Genomic DNA, 13,109 nt, shown 5'->3' on the forward strand with positions numbered 1-13,109 from the left:
TACCAGTCATCGTTGATATTGCTCTTCAATTCAAAAACAGCTTGAATAAAAATACTGTTAATTCTCATTGAGGCTAATTTTATTCCTAATACAAATTTCAAGATATTTCTGAAGTACCACTGGGGACATTTTTCCGTCCGTGCAAGGGGCAGGAAGACGTGAAATAGTGTGATTTCTCCGCGAAACGTCGAGGTGAGACGCCGGCGGCGTGAGCATCGCTTCATCACGGCGAGCAAAACGTGCCAGACCAGATCACGTCCTGAGGGTCAAGGGAATCATTGCATGCCGTTGGAGCGCAATTAGCTGTATTGCAAGTGTCGGGGCATTGTGATCAGTTTGTGCATGTATGGGTGCCCAAGGGTCCTCCGTGACATTCGATGACGACAGTTCCAAAGGAGATGCAATAGACCAAATGGCTGAAGATTCTGAGCTTTCCTTGCTCCTGTGGAAGGCGCTGAATGTGGTGACCACTCGGGCCACTTCAGTTTTACTGAGTGGACCACGTTAAGATGCTACCTGCGTCGGCAGCCTTTATGAGGAATATGTGGAGTACAGCGCTGGTTTGCACACTGCGCCCCGAACGATCGAAAGCATTCGTTGATTAGAACGAGGTAGGCCATACCGACCAGGATGACCACTGCGGACACGACTCTATCTCGAGCGCGACAACTTCTGCAGTGGACTTCTGACATCGAGTAGCGCCCCGACGAGCGCCACCACTACGGCCAGCATAAACGCCACACTGTTTTGCTGCTGGACTGTCCGTGCGGCGATCAGTCGTGAAGGTTGAGTCGGCCTTGAGCACCCATTCTACCTACGTATATAAGCGCTTGGCGCTGTCGCGTCGTCTTTGTTGTTATTGAAGGGGTTACCAGTCGTACGGTGTTATCGACACTCATTCGCCACAATGGCCCAATGCGCATGTGCCATAGGGGAGTACTCCGTCGTCCTTGCAGCTCGTACAAGTGCCAAATTCAGAGGTGTCCTGGTGTCAAGATGGCGCGAGTACGTGCAGGTTGAACAAAACAACGTGGATTCCATACCCAGTGGTGATTCCACGGTCTCTTGTCCGTGCGCGAGTGGAAGGCGGCCTTTCGTTGACTAAAGCAGACAACTTTGGCATCGTGGAGCTCGTCATGTAACCCACGAGACCACGATGGACTGGTGAGGGTTGCTCGTCACTCGAGCTTTCAGGGCCCAACCATGGTCCACACGTTTGACTTATGCCGCAACCATGGTGAGGTTGATTTGACGAAGAGCTGCTTCACTTGTAAGTACAACAACCTCGAGCCATGCTCTCGTGTGAATGGCTCGGGCTGTCGAAGTGGTAGGAAGGTTTAGGCTGCTTCGTTTTGGTTCCCCTGCGGTGACAGGTCCACTCGTTTTTACGTGCGTTGTGTCTCGACACTGGTTATCCTAATTGCAAACGCACTCGCGCCAAGATTTGTGCAGTCGCTCGAAGTGTGGAAGCAATGGATGTTTTCGTCGATTACACGTCGTGGCCTTGCAGCCGAAGCCGCCTCTGGACAACGAACGCGGCTGCACCGTACGACACGACGGACCAAAGCATCCACAGCAGAGGAAAGAGGAGCGAGAGGAGGAGACCGTGGAAGTCTTTGGCGCAGTCCGGATTGAGCACAATTGCTCCATCTCGTTCAATCGAGCCACAGTCCGGCGCCCACGCGTCCTTGAGCGCTCCGAGGATAATTGGGGACGGGACGTCTCCCAGCAAATGCAACAACAGGGTGTTGACCCCCACGGCCAGAGATCGCCTCGTCGGGTCCACGCAGAGAAGGATCACAATTGCGTTGGACGACGTCGTGGCAAATAGAAAGCACAACGCGAGGCCAAAGCAAAGCAGGAACCCCCACTTGTTTGGGAGCATGCACCACGCAACCAGGGACAGCGCCGTGCCAATCGACATGCCGAGAAACACTTGGCGTAGCGCGATGTATTGTCGCAAGGGGGGCCGGGATCGACACGACCAGTCGAGAACGAGACCTCCTAGAGGCGTCCCGATCATCCCGCTGACCACTACCACGTCGGCGTGAGCTACACACCTCCAAGATAGATGGCTCACCGACGACGGACCCAAACACCATCGACGCTTCTGTCTCCTTCTCGAACAGTCCGAGCCCAATCAGGAACATGGGGCCAAACACGCTGAGCCCTGCAAGGGAAAACGTGAACGCGGCGGTGCCAAACACAGTGAGCATAAACACTGCATTGTTGACGACTGCCCATACTTCCATGACGAAAGATTGGCGGTCATGCATTGGAGCCAAAGGGTTCTGTGTCGGCTTGACGAGGCTGTCGTCGTCGATGTTTGGGTCGTCCTCCGTGTCGTCGGTTGGGAGGGGAACGTGGTGGTGGTGGTGGTGATCCTGGCTCGCTCGGTTGTACATGTCAGGGATGCAGAATGCGCATGCGAGTACCAACGGCGCCATCATGATCGCCTCCAAGTGAAATGCCCATCCCCATCCCCACGCGGAATTCGCCATCAGGGCTCCGTACTCGTACCCGACAGCTGTGCCGACTGAGATGCACGAGAAGAACACGCCAAGCCAGAGCGTGCGCTGGGCGGGTGGCGCGTGGTCGTCGATGAACGGTGGAGCTATGCACTGGAAGGACGACTCGCCGATGCCGCTGATGATGCGGCCAAACAACAGCACGTAGAAGCTGTTGGCAGGCTTGGCCGATCCACACACGACGACTGCCAAGCACCACACAAAGAGGCCCATGGCAACGAGGTGAAATGGTTTCATAAAGATTGAGAGGTACCCGAAGAGAAGGATGAACCCAGCGTAACTCGCAATGAACGACGACGCGAGGAGCCCAAGGTATTTGCTCTCGTCCCCCACTGCGACGTGCAACGTCTCCTTGATAAAGAATTGGAATTGCGTCGGCGCACCAGGGATGATCCCGCGGTCCACAAAGTTGAGCAGATTGATCAAGCAGAATAGCCCAAAGATCCAAGTCGTCGACGGCAACGCCGTAGGGTGGACGTCCTTCTTGTCCAACATGGTGACCGAAATCCAAGTGACCGGATAACTTAGTTTGAATTATCCGATTTATCCGTATCTGGAACCGTCAGGTTGTGGGCTCGCGCTGCCACGTCCAGCAGGAACGCCGCTGCGACTTGTCGCCGAAGGTTCCACACGGCGCATTGATGGATTCCACTCACCATGAGAGACATCGATGGATAGACACAGAGCCATGCCGCCACGTCTACTCGCGCAGCGGCGTGTTGGCATCTTGCATGGAGTTCTGTCAGTGCTTTACGCCAAGCACGCAGCGCTTCGACTGCTTGCGTTGCCAAACTCCAGAGCCCATTCCGTGCGTGGAAACGCTTCACAACATGCAATACAGCGCGCTTCTCCACGAGATGAATGTACCCGCGAGATGCTCGCTGGCGCAAGCCATGCATTGCCCGCAGTCTTTTCACCACGACATCTTGAGCTGCGACCCCCACGCCAAGGAGCATTGCTGCGGCGTCTCGCTGGAAATGCGGCAGCAACTTCTTGTGCTGTAGGCTTGCCCAACGCATAAAGAATGACTTGTTCGCGTGGTCATAGTGCAGCGAGTGCCACGAGTTCCGGTCAAGTGGTGGAGGGTACGGCACGCTGTCCAATAATCCCCTTTCGAGAGACGCGTTCGACGAAATCCAAAGTAACACTTGCCATCGAAGCTCAGCCGCGAGTCGAATGCGCTCAAGCTTTGAACTGGTGGTGGATATGGATGAAAGCGTTGCCACTGCAAACCACTTTTTCATTCCAATCAAAGCTCTCGTCAAAGCCTCAGTCGAGCCGACATCATCTCTTCTTGACGAAGGTGGCAGCGGCAAAAGTGCGACGTCGGTCGCAACTTGCTCACCAGGCGCATCAGAGTCTGTCATGGCCAACACGCAATGCGCTGTGCTCCACAGGCGAAGCACCAACTTGACACTGTCGCCACCAGCCACTTTCCCGTCGCAAACCATGACGTAGGTCAGTCGTTGCTCGGGTGTCATGGGGCAGCATGAATGGGAGAGGAATTCATCTGCTGTGGCAAAGCTCGCGTCCAAGTGACTTGGATGAATGCACTCAAATGGTGGTGGCCGCTGCAGTCGAAACATTTGACGCGCCAGTTGCTCGGCATCTGCCAACGCTTTATCGACTTGGCGCTGGGCCACAACAGCCATAGCCTCGGCTTTCGTCATGTCGTACGTTCGCAAGAACACTGCGTGTGTGCCAGTTACATGACGGGCGCGCTCTGCCGCGGCCAACCTGGCTAACTGCATCTCGCCTTCCTTGGACGCCTGGGCTTCTTTGAGCGCGTTGATCGCACTAGTTTCTGTGAGCTTCACCACATCGTTTTCTGCCTTGCGCCGTCGGACTTCACAGGCCACGGCCACGTTGTAAGCTAGAGATTGGGCAAAGCCGAGAAAAGCCGCTCGACGAATCTCTTCTTTTCGATTGGGAGGCACTGGCTGCCGCCTCCGACACCGGCCACGAGCCACAGCTTGTATGTGAACCGCAGCCTTGTTGTACGACGTACGTCTACGCAGAGAATGGAGTGAATTCAACGCCAAGTCGCCATAAAGTGCCAAAATTGCATTGAGCGCCACGGTCGAGCGCAAGGTGAAAAATGTCCAAGTGCTCTGACCTATGCTGCGTCTCGCGGGTAGCGAGGAGCCGGCGCCACACTGCCTGCACTTTCACGGCACAGCGTTGTTGCAGGCGGCCCAGGACCACTGCTGTTGCTGCCGCGCGCCACGTGTAAAAGTAATATCCGCGATTGGTCGCCACCGTCCGCCTGTTCATACGGCGAACGCTCTTCATTCGACTGGCATATCCCCGCCACGAACGCAGCACGGACTCAGTTCGATTGTACAGCAACTGGGCGAGCGCTCCACGAACTTTGCGCTCCTTTTCCGCGCGGACTACACGGACAAATTCGACCCAGCGCCCAAAACAAGTCGCTTGGCGGGACGCGAGAGCTGTGCGTAGAATTCGCTTCGCTTTCGCCGCCTTTGTTGTCCAACCGCGCCAGGCCACAAACGTGTGGCGCATGAAGTTGTGCCATGTTCGCCGACGAAACATCATCGCTGGCCGGTACCGTCGCCGAGCTTTGAACCCGCGCACCAACGACTGAATTGTGCGAGCTGCTGAGAACTTTTTGGCACGTCGACGAGGGCCATGACGATGGATGAATCGCTCGATGCGGTGGCAGCTTCCTCGTAGCCGCAGCTGATGGACATGTGAGCAAAAACGTGGATGAAAGAGGGGGGCAATGGGCAGCCTACCTCATAAAAGTGTCCAGGCCATGCGGTGGCATTGAAGTCGGCTTCCGATAGTGGCTGAAACTGGAGCGCCAGGTCAACGTACTTTGTGTAATCTGCCTTGCGGTCGTTAACAATACTCCATTGATGGTGCATTCGCTGGAGCTTTTCTTCTCGCGCCATGTCAAAGCGTTCGTGGTATTCGGTGGCTTGCCGATGGAGCTGATGGAGGTTCGATTGTGTCGTCAGCAGTGCGTGCAATCGATGGTGGGGTCGGTTGGGCAGTCGGAGAGATTTGTTGATGCGGTGGACGTGGTCGCAGTGGCTAAGGTGCTGCGTTGTGTGGGCAATGGCTGTCGCAAGACCGTCCGGTAGCACGCATCGGGCATTCCTGTGAACCGCCCATGTCATGGCGCTGTCGGCGATCGCCTTGTCCAAAATCGAATGCACAGCCACAACGATAAACTGAACGGGCAACCTAAAAGGAACGACGGTTTGGACATCGCGCATCCGCCGAGCCTACCTTGCGCTGACGGGCGTATCCTGGAATGCCCAGACGCATTGGGCTTCCAGCCGCGCTTGCTCGGCTTTCAAATACTGCTCGAGTCTTTCGAGTTTTGCCAAGCGCGACGTCGGAACCAATGCAAACGATTCGTCGTGAATACTGGTTGTGGCAAAGGACGTGGCAGGACCGCGAAGCATCTCGAGCTGGCGATGTCGGTACAACGTCCCGAGCTCCGCCGCCTCGACATCTCGTGCAACTGGGGTCGCGCGCGCGAGGGCTTGCGGATTATGGGCATAAAACGACGTGAAAAGGTGCTCTGTTTTGTGTTTTGCCGACCACCAAATATGCTTGATCGAATGGGATTGCGCGGCAAATGTGACGGCTGGGGAGCGTTCCCTACACGACAAACACCGCTCTGGTCTTGAAAGCCGAAGCAGCCAAGAAGAATCGTACGATGACGTGGGTGGGTCGCCTCGCACCGACGCATGCTTTGTCAAGCGTGGGTACGATAATGGCGACGTTGGGTCAGGACGGTGCGGCATGGCCGCGTATGGAGTTTAAAACGTAACGGTTTGTTGCACCAGTTACACCTGGAACGACCTCTCTACAAGTCCACCATGGATGGCGTGAACACATCATCAAGGACGACTGGTTCCCACGATGGACTGCGCAGGGAAACATCGGCACTTCGAGTTGAGTGGATGGATCGCCCTCCCTCGAGCATGGACTGTCCGCCACGCCCAACGCGTGATGCGAGTGTGGCAATCGGACGCAGACAGAAAGGCGTCCTTGTTGCGACAGTACGTCGACTGGTGCAGCAACGTGTCGTCGAACGTGGGAAAACTTGTCAGCGTAGGCCAAGTACGGGCTCCACTCGACGTCAGAGCGTTTGAAAAAGGAACTGCCCAACGTGTGCTAGGAACTGACGACATGCGACGACGTGAGACCGTCGTGGTGTCCTGGCAAGAAGTCGAGGACCTACAAGCTTCGTACGAGAAACAGTTGAACCTGCAGCGGCAACTTTCGGCCTGCACACACGAGTACTTGACGATGAACCCGCCGTCTTTGCCTTTGCCGTTTTGGAACGCATCGTTGTACCCGACGACGTGCTGCGATATGAGTCTCCGTTAGGGCACAATACGTTGAATCGCGTTTAGGCGTCGCAGGGTACGGCAAAGCATTCGCCTTCCATGTCGTGGCGACCATGCGAGAGGAAGCAGCACATCGTCACGTCGGACGGACACAGCATGCGCGTGTTCTTGTCCGTTTGGCTGTGGCGGTCGCTCAGGAATGGGCCAATGCACGGAAACAAATGCGCGGCACCCTCGCCATCGGCGTTGCCAGGGCCATGGCATTATGTTGGACAAACAGGTGCTGCTTGATCGTGCGGTCGCCGTAGCATGTGGCATGCCTCAAGAACTTGAGGACGGACGGGTGCCTGTTCGTGGCCCAGCTTTAAGTATGGGCACATGGCCGTGGGCAGCACCGAATTCTTGAGGCAGTCGCGGAGGTGGTACAGGCCGTCCGCCTCGCCGCCTTCTGTCAAGCAGTTGGACACCTAGGTGCAGTACAAGGGCCGACCCTGCTATGGTGACACTCCTTTGTACTTGTGCAGTCACGGTAAACTCGGCAAGCGGGGCGTGGCCATGACTTCGATCCCGTTCGCCTTGCGACGACTCATGCGCAGCCACTTGCGTACCTGCTTCGACAGCGCAACGCACTCGTGTTCTTGCAGCCACCCTCGGCGCACGCCGTTCGATCGCTCCAAGAGGATGGAAAGTGTAGCAAAGTCCCAATATGTCGGATGGGTCGTGTCGAAGGACCACGTGCTGCACGGCAACCTGGGACATGAGTCGGGTGGCGACCGATGGCACTTGGGGTCGATACTCTGGCTTCGATCGCTTGGATGTGCGCCAGCGAATCCATCTCCGACTCGGCGACAATATGGCCATGCTACCCAATGCGGCATTGATAAACTCGTCACTGACCCACACCTAGCGAGTCGTGATTGTGGACCAACTCGACGGTGCGATGAGCGGCTTGCCGCGATCCGTTGAATGGCATGGTCGGCAAAGGAGCAGGGCGGTGGGTGGGTCGTGTGCCGCTGCCGTTGGCCACTTCCGCGTTGTTGGATCCTGCCCTTGAACTTGCCAAGTTCAACTTGCACCACAAGTTTTGGATCGATGGGCATGGCGTCGTGGCCGGGCCGCACCAACATCCTGTGGCCAGGTAGCTCTTCGACCACCGAAACTAGGCTTGTCGCGCTAGAGAACCCGCCATCGTCGACGATGTTATATCTTGTGCGGCATCGCAAGCCAACGGTATCACAGAATGGATCGCCAACACACGGCGGGCTTTCATTCAAATCCATCTCAGCGCTATTTACAATCGCGACGACAGCTCCAAGAGCATGGAGTGTGTGCAGCAGCGACGACGTCAAGGAGCCGACGCAATCGCTTTGGCATACGGGTGCGGGCCGACAAAGTCGTCCTTGTTCTGGCGGAACGTCGACTGCTGCAGCAGCGTGTAGTTGAGCGTGGGAAACTTGTCCGCGTTGGCCAAGTACGAGCTCGGGTTCCACTCAATGTCGTACCCATTGACAAAGAAATTGCCAAACTGAGCCAAGTACCGGCGAGCTACGACATGCCACCATGAGCCGTCCATGTCGGCAAATCGTCGCCGCACCTGCTTCGTACGAGAAAAAGTAAAACCCGCACCGGTCCACGTCGTTGGCGAGCGCGACTTTTGGCCTACACCCAACGTGACGTTCCAAAATGAGCGGCGAACGACGTACTTGAACGTGGCCGCCAGGTTCTGCTCGAGCATCGGAATCAAACAAAAGTCCCGCGCCGACCCGACCTTGACGTTGTGTTCCCAAACGCACATGAGCGTCATACGGTCGCCCCAGTCGGTCGTGTTGCGCACGTAATACGTCACGTCGTCGCTCACGGTGCACTTGGTCGCGTCCGAGCACTTGAGCTCGAGCGTCTGGACCATCGTCTTGGCAAACATGCGCGTTGTGTTGGACAAGCAGTCCTCGACTCCCTTGTTGAACACGACCTTCTCCGTCGCGTTTGTTGGCGACACCAAGTCCGCGTTGTCGTCTGTCCCGCCGCACGCGTACCAGTTGGTCGGGCTAGACATCGACCACGTTAGCACGGCAACGTGATCGCAGAACAGGGTACTTGTAGCTGTTGGGGCAGATCGTGCGCTCTTCCCAGTCCGAGATCTCTTGGAGCCACCACTTCAACGTGTGGCTGCCGCGCGTTTGCGAGTCTGCCCACGAGTTCTTGAGGATGAACCCGCCGACTTCGCCTTCGTGGTTTTCGAACGCATCGTTGTACCCAACGAGGTGCTGCACGACGCTCCGTGAACCATCGTTGCAATGGGGATTGTGTGGGCGTACCATGGCATGACCACCAGATAACGACATGCGGCTGTGCGCAAAGAATTCGCCTTCCATGTTGGGGTTGTGCCCTCCGTGCGACGGGATGCAGCACGTTGTCTGGGACAAGTCGGACGGGCACAGCGTGCACGTGTCCTTGTCCTTTTGGCAGTTGGGGTCGCTCAGGAATGGGCCGATGCACGGGTAGTAGTGCGACACACTCAAGACGGGGGTCCCGATCGAGAGCGCCTTGTTTTTCGAAAACAGCTCGAGCTTAATCGTCGGGCCGTCGTAGAAGGTCGAGATGTTCTGCACAGCACGCACACGACCGTCATGGCGTTAAAAGGTTGGTGGGGCGGCGCGTTACCTTGACTTGAAACTGGACCGGGTTGTGTTCGAGTGCCGCATCAAGACCAGGGCACACGTCCTCGTTGCCTTTCTTAAAGTACGGGCACACGGCCGTGGGCAGCACCGAGTTCTTGAGGCCATCGCGGAGGTAGTACAGGTCGTAGTCTTCGCCGCCCTCGGTCGTGTGGTTCCAGATCTGTATGTTTCAGTCGTGACAACGAAAATTCCCGTCAAACGAAAACTCACAAAGTCGCCGGCGACACGGCACGCCGTTTGCTGTGGCGACCCTTCTGGGCCAGTGCACAGCCGCATGATTTCAATCCCGTACGCCTACATCTCTTTCGATGAGAACCCCGGGCTACGGCACATGGACGCACCTGCTCGGAAAACGCAACGTACTCTTCGTCCTTGAGCCATCCATTCGCGACCCCGTTCGCGCGGTACGACCATTCCAGGTAGGAAATCGTGGCAAAGTCCCAGCACGTGCCGCGTTGGGCTTGGTCTTGACGTGGTGTGACGTGCTGGACAGCAAACTTGGATGGCAAGTTGAACGCGCTCAACGCTTGCACCGCTTGCTGGGACTCGACCGTCTTGATATGGGTCAACGAGTCGCTCACGCTTTTCCCAACGATGATGATGCTGCCGAGGACGACAACATTGGCGGCGACGAACACCCCCCCTGCAATCCACACCCATCGGCTTTGGCGGGCGTGGCGAGGGCTCACTTGCAAGTCTTCCGCCCCTCCATACTTGAGGGGCAAGCGAACAACACGGGCATCTTCGGACATGGCACACACACCACGTGCGAGCAAATTGAGTTGTGATGGTGTTGTTGGATGGTGGCCCGTGAAAGTTCAAGTTGCACTTTTATTCCAAGGGAGTGCCACTCCATACAAACTTCAAGTTCCATGGGATTTATGGACGTCGCATCCCACCCGCAACACATCTTGATGGCCAGCCACGATTGGCGATGGCGACGAACCAGCTGCTCGCGTCGTTCCAGGGCACATCGGAGAGGCGATGGGCGGCGGATGGAATGGCGACTGACTTGACAGATCGTGCGCCAAGTGGCAAGCGCTTGTTTGCCCCCCAAAGAGACGACGGCGGAGTCGAGGAGGGGGCGAGCTCGGCGCAGTTTGGGAGATTTGAACGGGGGAACTTCCACGGGCGCGCAAGTGTCCAGGGGGCCAATGGACGAGTGAGAATGAATCGTGTCATGGAGGTGGAATGCGGGTGTGGGGCACGCGTGCATCTTCTGACGGGGGCGAGATTGTCGTCGGTGCATAGGGCTGTTTTTGCGAACACGCCCATCGCATTCGATCGTTCCAACTCTGTCGGTTCGATAGATTCCGAGAATCGGCCAACGGAGGCAAAACTCCATGGAGATGGACCAGCGGGTGCGCCGGTCGGTCCACCTCGTGCGTCATGTTCTTGGGCCTCAAACGTCACTGCAACTTCGAGTGACGTGTTGTACCTCTCCACTGAACTGTTCGCCGCCGCTGCCGACAGAGAAGCAAGGTCGCGGGTACTTTATGTTCCGACGTCGGCAGCGAGACGAAGGGTCACCAAAGGTCGTCCCAATTCGAATCGATCGCACCGCGTCACAGGACAAGAGTCGTCCAACACCATGCGCGTCGCAGGGGTTTGCTAGCAACATGACGTTGTCATCGATATCCACGCCGCTAGCTGCTATCGCATGTTCCGACGAACTTTGCAACGAATGTCGTCCGAATCGTTCGCGCCAGATATGGGCTCGTTCGAGGCCATGGCTCGATACTAGCACAGGGTGCGGGCATCGTTCCGCTCGAAGGTGGGTACACCAAACACAAAACTACAGACAGCGTTGGCTCAGAAAGACTCCAGGAGGCGACGACGAAGGGCCACCAGCTAACGTCGACGCTCCAGGTGTTTCACGCCGCCTTCCGACGATGTCGAATCGATTGCCAGTGATGTTTGAAGCACGCCTGGTCGAATCGAGCACTGTGGATGCGTCGCTTACGAGTTGGGAACGTTGCTATCAAATGGCGCTGCATCCGTGTCGTTGTCTCCCTGTAAGAGCGGGAGACGGTCACGAAGCCAGCAAAAGTATGTGCACGAGGTAGGGACAGACCCAGCGCACATGTAGAAGTATTCGCCAACATGGCGCTTTGCTGGCCGGTTGGCTGTGCGAAGGACAGCGACTTTTCCACAATGGCATCGCGGCATGTGGCGAACGTAGTTGGACCGCATCATGCGAAACGTAATGTTCACGCGAGTCTCGCGGGCAACGGGATGCGCCTTTACTTGCCACGGCTGTTGCGGCGGAACTTCGTGGCGGTAAAACTCCTGCAACAAGAAGCAATGTCAGCAACACGCAAATTGAATCGGAGCGCGCATCGTACTTGGAAGGGAGGAAACATAATCAAGAGCGAATTGTGGGGCAGTTGGACGTTGAACGTTTGCGCGGGCATCGTGTCTGTCGCAAGGCGCTTGATGCGAAAGATCCGCTCGGCTCCGAGCGTCAGCGACGCGATCGTTGGCCGAGGGCCCAATTCGGTCATTGTGTCTGAATGCGAACCCACGCTTTCGTGTGAGGTGCGGTAGACGTTGCCCAGCGCGATGTTGGCAACCCACGGCCCTGGCGCTTCGAGTGGGTGCCTTGTACGTGTGACCAGCGCTTGGTTCACTGTGGCTTCAATCTCGCCTGTGATCGATTGCAGCACTGGCGGGAAAACCTTCATCTTGGTGGCCGCGGTGCCAGTGTTGGCGTACAAGTCGGCTTTCCGTGCGAGCTGTTCTTCGTTTACACCGTACAGCTGCGTATGGTGCGGGGATTCGACTTCTACAGCACGACGCAACGCAACCATGAGAAAATGGGACGCGCACGTTTGGAGACCTACCACGATCGACTATGACCCACTTTGTTCGAACCCAGTCGGTGGAGGTGGTCAACATCTCATGCAACAGGCTATCGGCTTGGCCGTGCGACAGGAAGTTGAGTTGAAGCGACAGACATGGCACGTGCTGACTGAGCGTCTGACTTGTGAGCAGTTTGGGTTTCTGCGGGTCCTTTGTCGGATCCCACTGGGAAAACGACGCCATGACCACATTCTTGTCCTCGGACGGCACAAATTCAGCAGGTAAGCTCGTGTGGATGTGGCGTTTCTTTGGTGGCGGAACTGCGCCGATGGGTTGCTGAAAGAATGCTCGGATATCAGGGTAGCACTTGCGTTTGGATCGTTGGGGTTTCAGCAGGCTGTCTATTGCGGCATCCAAATCACCGTGGACGCTAGACAATGCAGCATACATCTTGTCAATCGGAACACTCGGAAACATCTCGGCGAGCACCGCCATGGCCGCATCATGTGCTGGGGATGCGATCGACATGACACCCGTTCTTGAAAATGGCGCTCATTTCCTGAGTGTCGGATTCGGCGGCAGAAAAAAGAACTCCACGAGGACAGCAACGGGAGAATTTATTTATACGACGATGTATACAATTATTTGTATTGTGAGAGAAAAATTCAAATCCAAGTAAACAAGATTCATTTAATTCATGAACATGTTTTGATTTGTCCCCATGTCGCGCGAAAACACCCCCAACGTAATTCCCACCAGTTCCGTCGCAATTC

The 13,109-nt window shown here is 56.4% G+C and overlaps 5 protein-coding genes across 7 annotated transcripts; all 5 read right to left on the reverse strand.

Annotated features, from left to right (window-relative positions):
- Nucleotides 1-706: 706 nt before the first annotated feature.
- Nucleotides 707-3,029, reverse strand: H310_07130 (hypothetical protein). The gene is made up of 3 exons (XM_008872455.1): nucleotides 2,081-3,029; nucleotides 873-2,034; nucleotides 707-814 (listed from the first exon to the last, which is right to left on the reverse strand). The coding sequence occupies exons 1-2, from the start codon at nucleotides 3,021-3,023 to the stop codon at nucleotides 1,490-1,492; spliced, it is 1,488 nt and encodes a 495-aa protein (XP_008870677.1). The 5' UTR covers nucleotides 3,024-3,029; the 3' UTR covers nucleotides 707-814; nucleotides 873-1,489.
- Nucleotides 3,030-3,045: 16 nt separating this feature from the next.
- On the reverse strand, nucleotides 3,046-6,329 carry H310_07131 (hypothetical protein). Its single transcript, XM_008872456.1, has 5 exons — nucleotides 6,219-6,329; nucleotides 5,784-6,161; nucleotides 5,285-5,738; nucleotides 4,645-5,228; nucleotides 3,046-4,538 (listed from the first exon to the last, which is right to left on the reverse strand). The coding sequence occupies exons 1-5, from the start codon at nucleotides 6,305-6,307 to the stop codon at nucleotides 3,053-3,055; spliced, it is 2,991 nt and encodes a 996-aa protein (XP_008870678.1). The 5' UTR covers nucleotides 6,308-6,329; the 3' UTR covers nucleotides 3,046-3,052.
- A 351-nt stretch (nucleotides 6,330-6,680) lies between these two features.
- On the reverse strand, nucleotides 6,681-7,829 carry H310_07132 (hypothetical protein; the record flags this gene model as incomplete). Its single annotated transcript, XM_008872457.1, has 8 exons — nucleotides 6,681-6,743; nucleotides 6,800-6,874; nucleotides 6,937-7,089; nucleotides 7,135-7,323; nucleotides 7,373-7,464; nucleotides 7,516-7,606; nucleotides 7,653-7,718; nucleotides 7,782-7,829. The coding sequence occupies 8 exons, from the start codon at nucleotides 7,827-7,829 to the stop codon at nucleotides 6,681-6,683; spliced, it is 777 nt and encodes a 258-aa protein (XP_008870679.1).
- Nucleotides 7,830-8,087: 258 nt separating this feature from the next.
- On the reverse strand, nucleotides 8,088-10,333 carry H310_07133 (hypothetical protein). The gene is made up of 8 exons (XM_008872458.1): nucleotides 9,876-10,333; nucleotides 9,745-9,828; nucleotides 9,518-9,694; nucleotides 9,172-9,459; nucleotides 8,951-9,120; nucleotides 8,560-8,901; nucleotides 8,451-8,515; nucleotides 8,088-8,401 (listed from the first exon to the last, which is right to left on the reverse strand). Exons 1-8 carry the CDS (start codon nucleotides 10,284-10,286, stop codon nucleotides 8,202-8,204), a joined length of 1,737 nt encoding a protein of 578 aa, XP_008870680.1. The 5' UTR covers nucleotides 10,287-10,333; the 3' UTR covers nucleotides 8,088-8,201.
- An 884-nt stretch (nucleotides 10,334-11,217) lies between these two features.
- On the reverse strand, nucleotides 11,218-12,913 carry H310_07134 (hypothetical protein). Of its 3 annotated transcripts, none has more exons than XM_008872460.1 (4): nucleotides 12,378-12,913; nucleotides 11,880-12,319; nucleotides 11,618-11,823; nucleotides 11,218-11,547 (listed from the first exon to the last, which is right to left on the reverse strand). In XM_008872460.1, exons 1-4 carry the CDS (start codon nucleotides 12,862-12,864, stop codon nucleotides 11,409-11,411), a joined length of 1,272 nt encoding a protein of 423 aa, XP_008870682.1. In that variant the 5' UTR covers nucleotides 12,865-12,913; the 3' UTR covers nucleotides 11,218-11,408. The 3 variants fall into 3 exon arrangements, with proteins under 3 accessions (XP_008870682.1, XP_008870681.1, XP_008870683.1); XM_008872459.1 differs by having other exon boundaries at nucleotides 11,609-11,823; XM_008872461.1 differs by having other exon boundaries at nucleotides 11,218-11,823.
- Between the last annotated feature and the right edge of the window lie 196 nt (nucleotides 12,914-13,109).

Source organism: Aphanomyces invadans, assembly GCF_000520115.1.
Source record: "Aphanomyces invadans strain NJM9701 unplaced genomic scaffold supercont1.13, whole genome shotgun sequence".
Lineage (NCBI taxonomy): Eukaryota > Oomycota > Saprolegniomycetes > Saprolegniales > Verrucalvaceae > Aphanomyces > Aphanomyces invadans.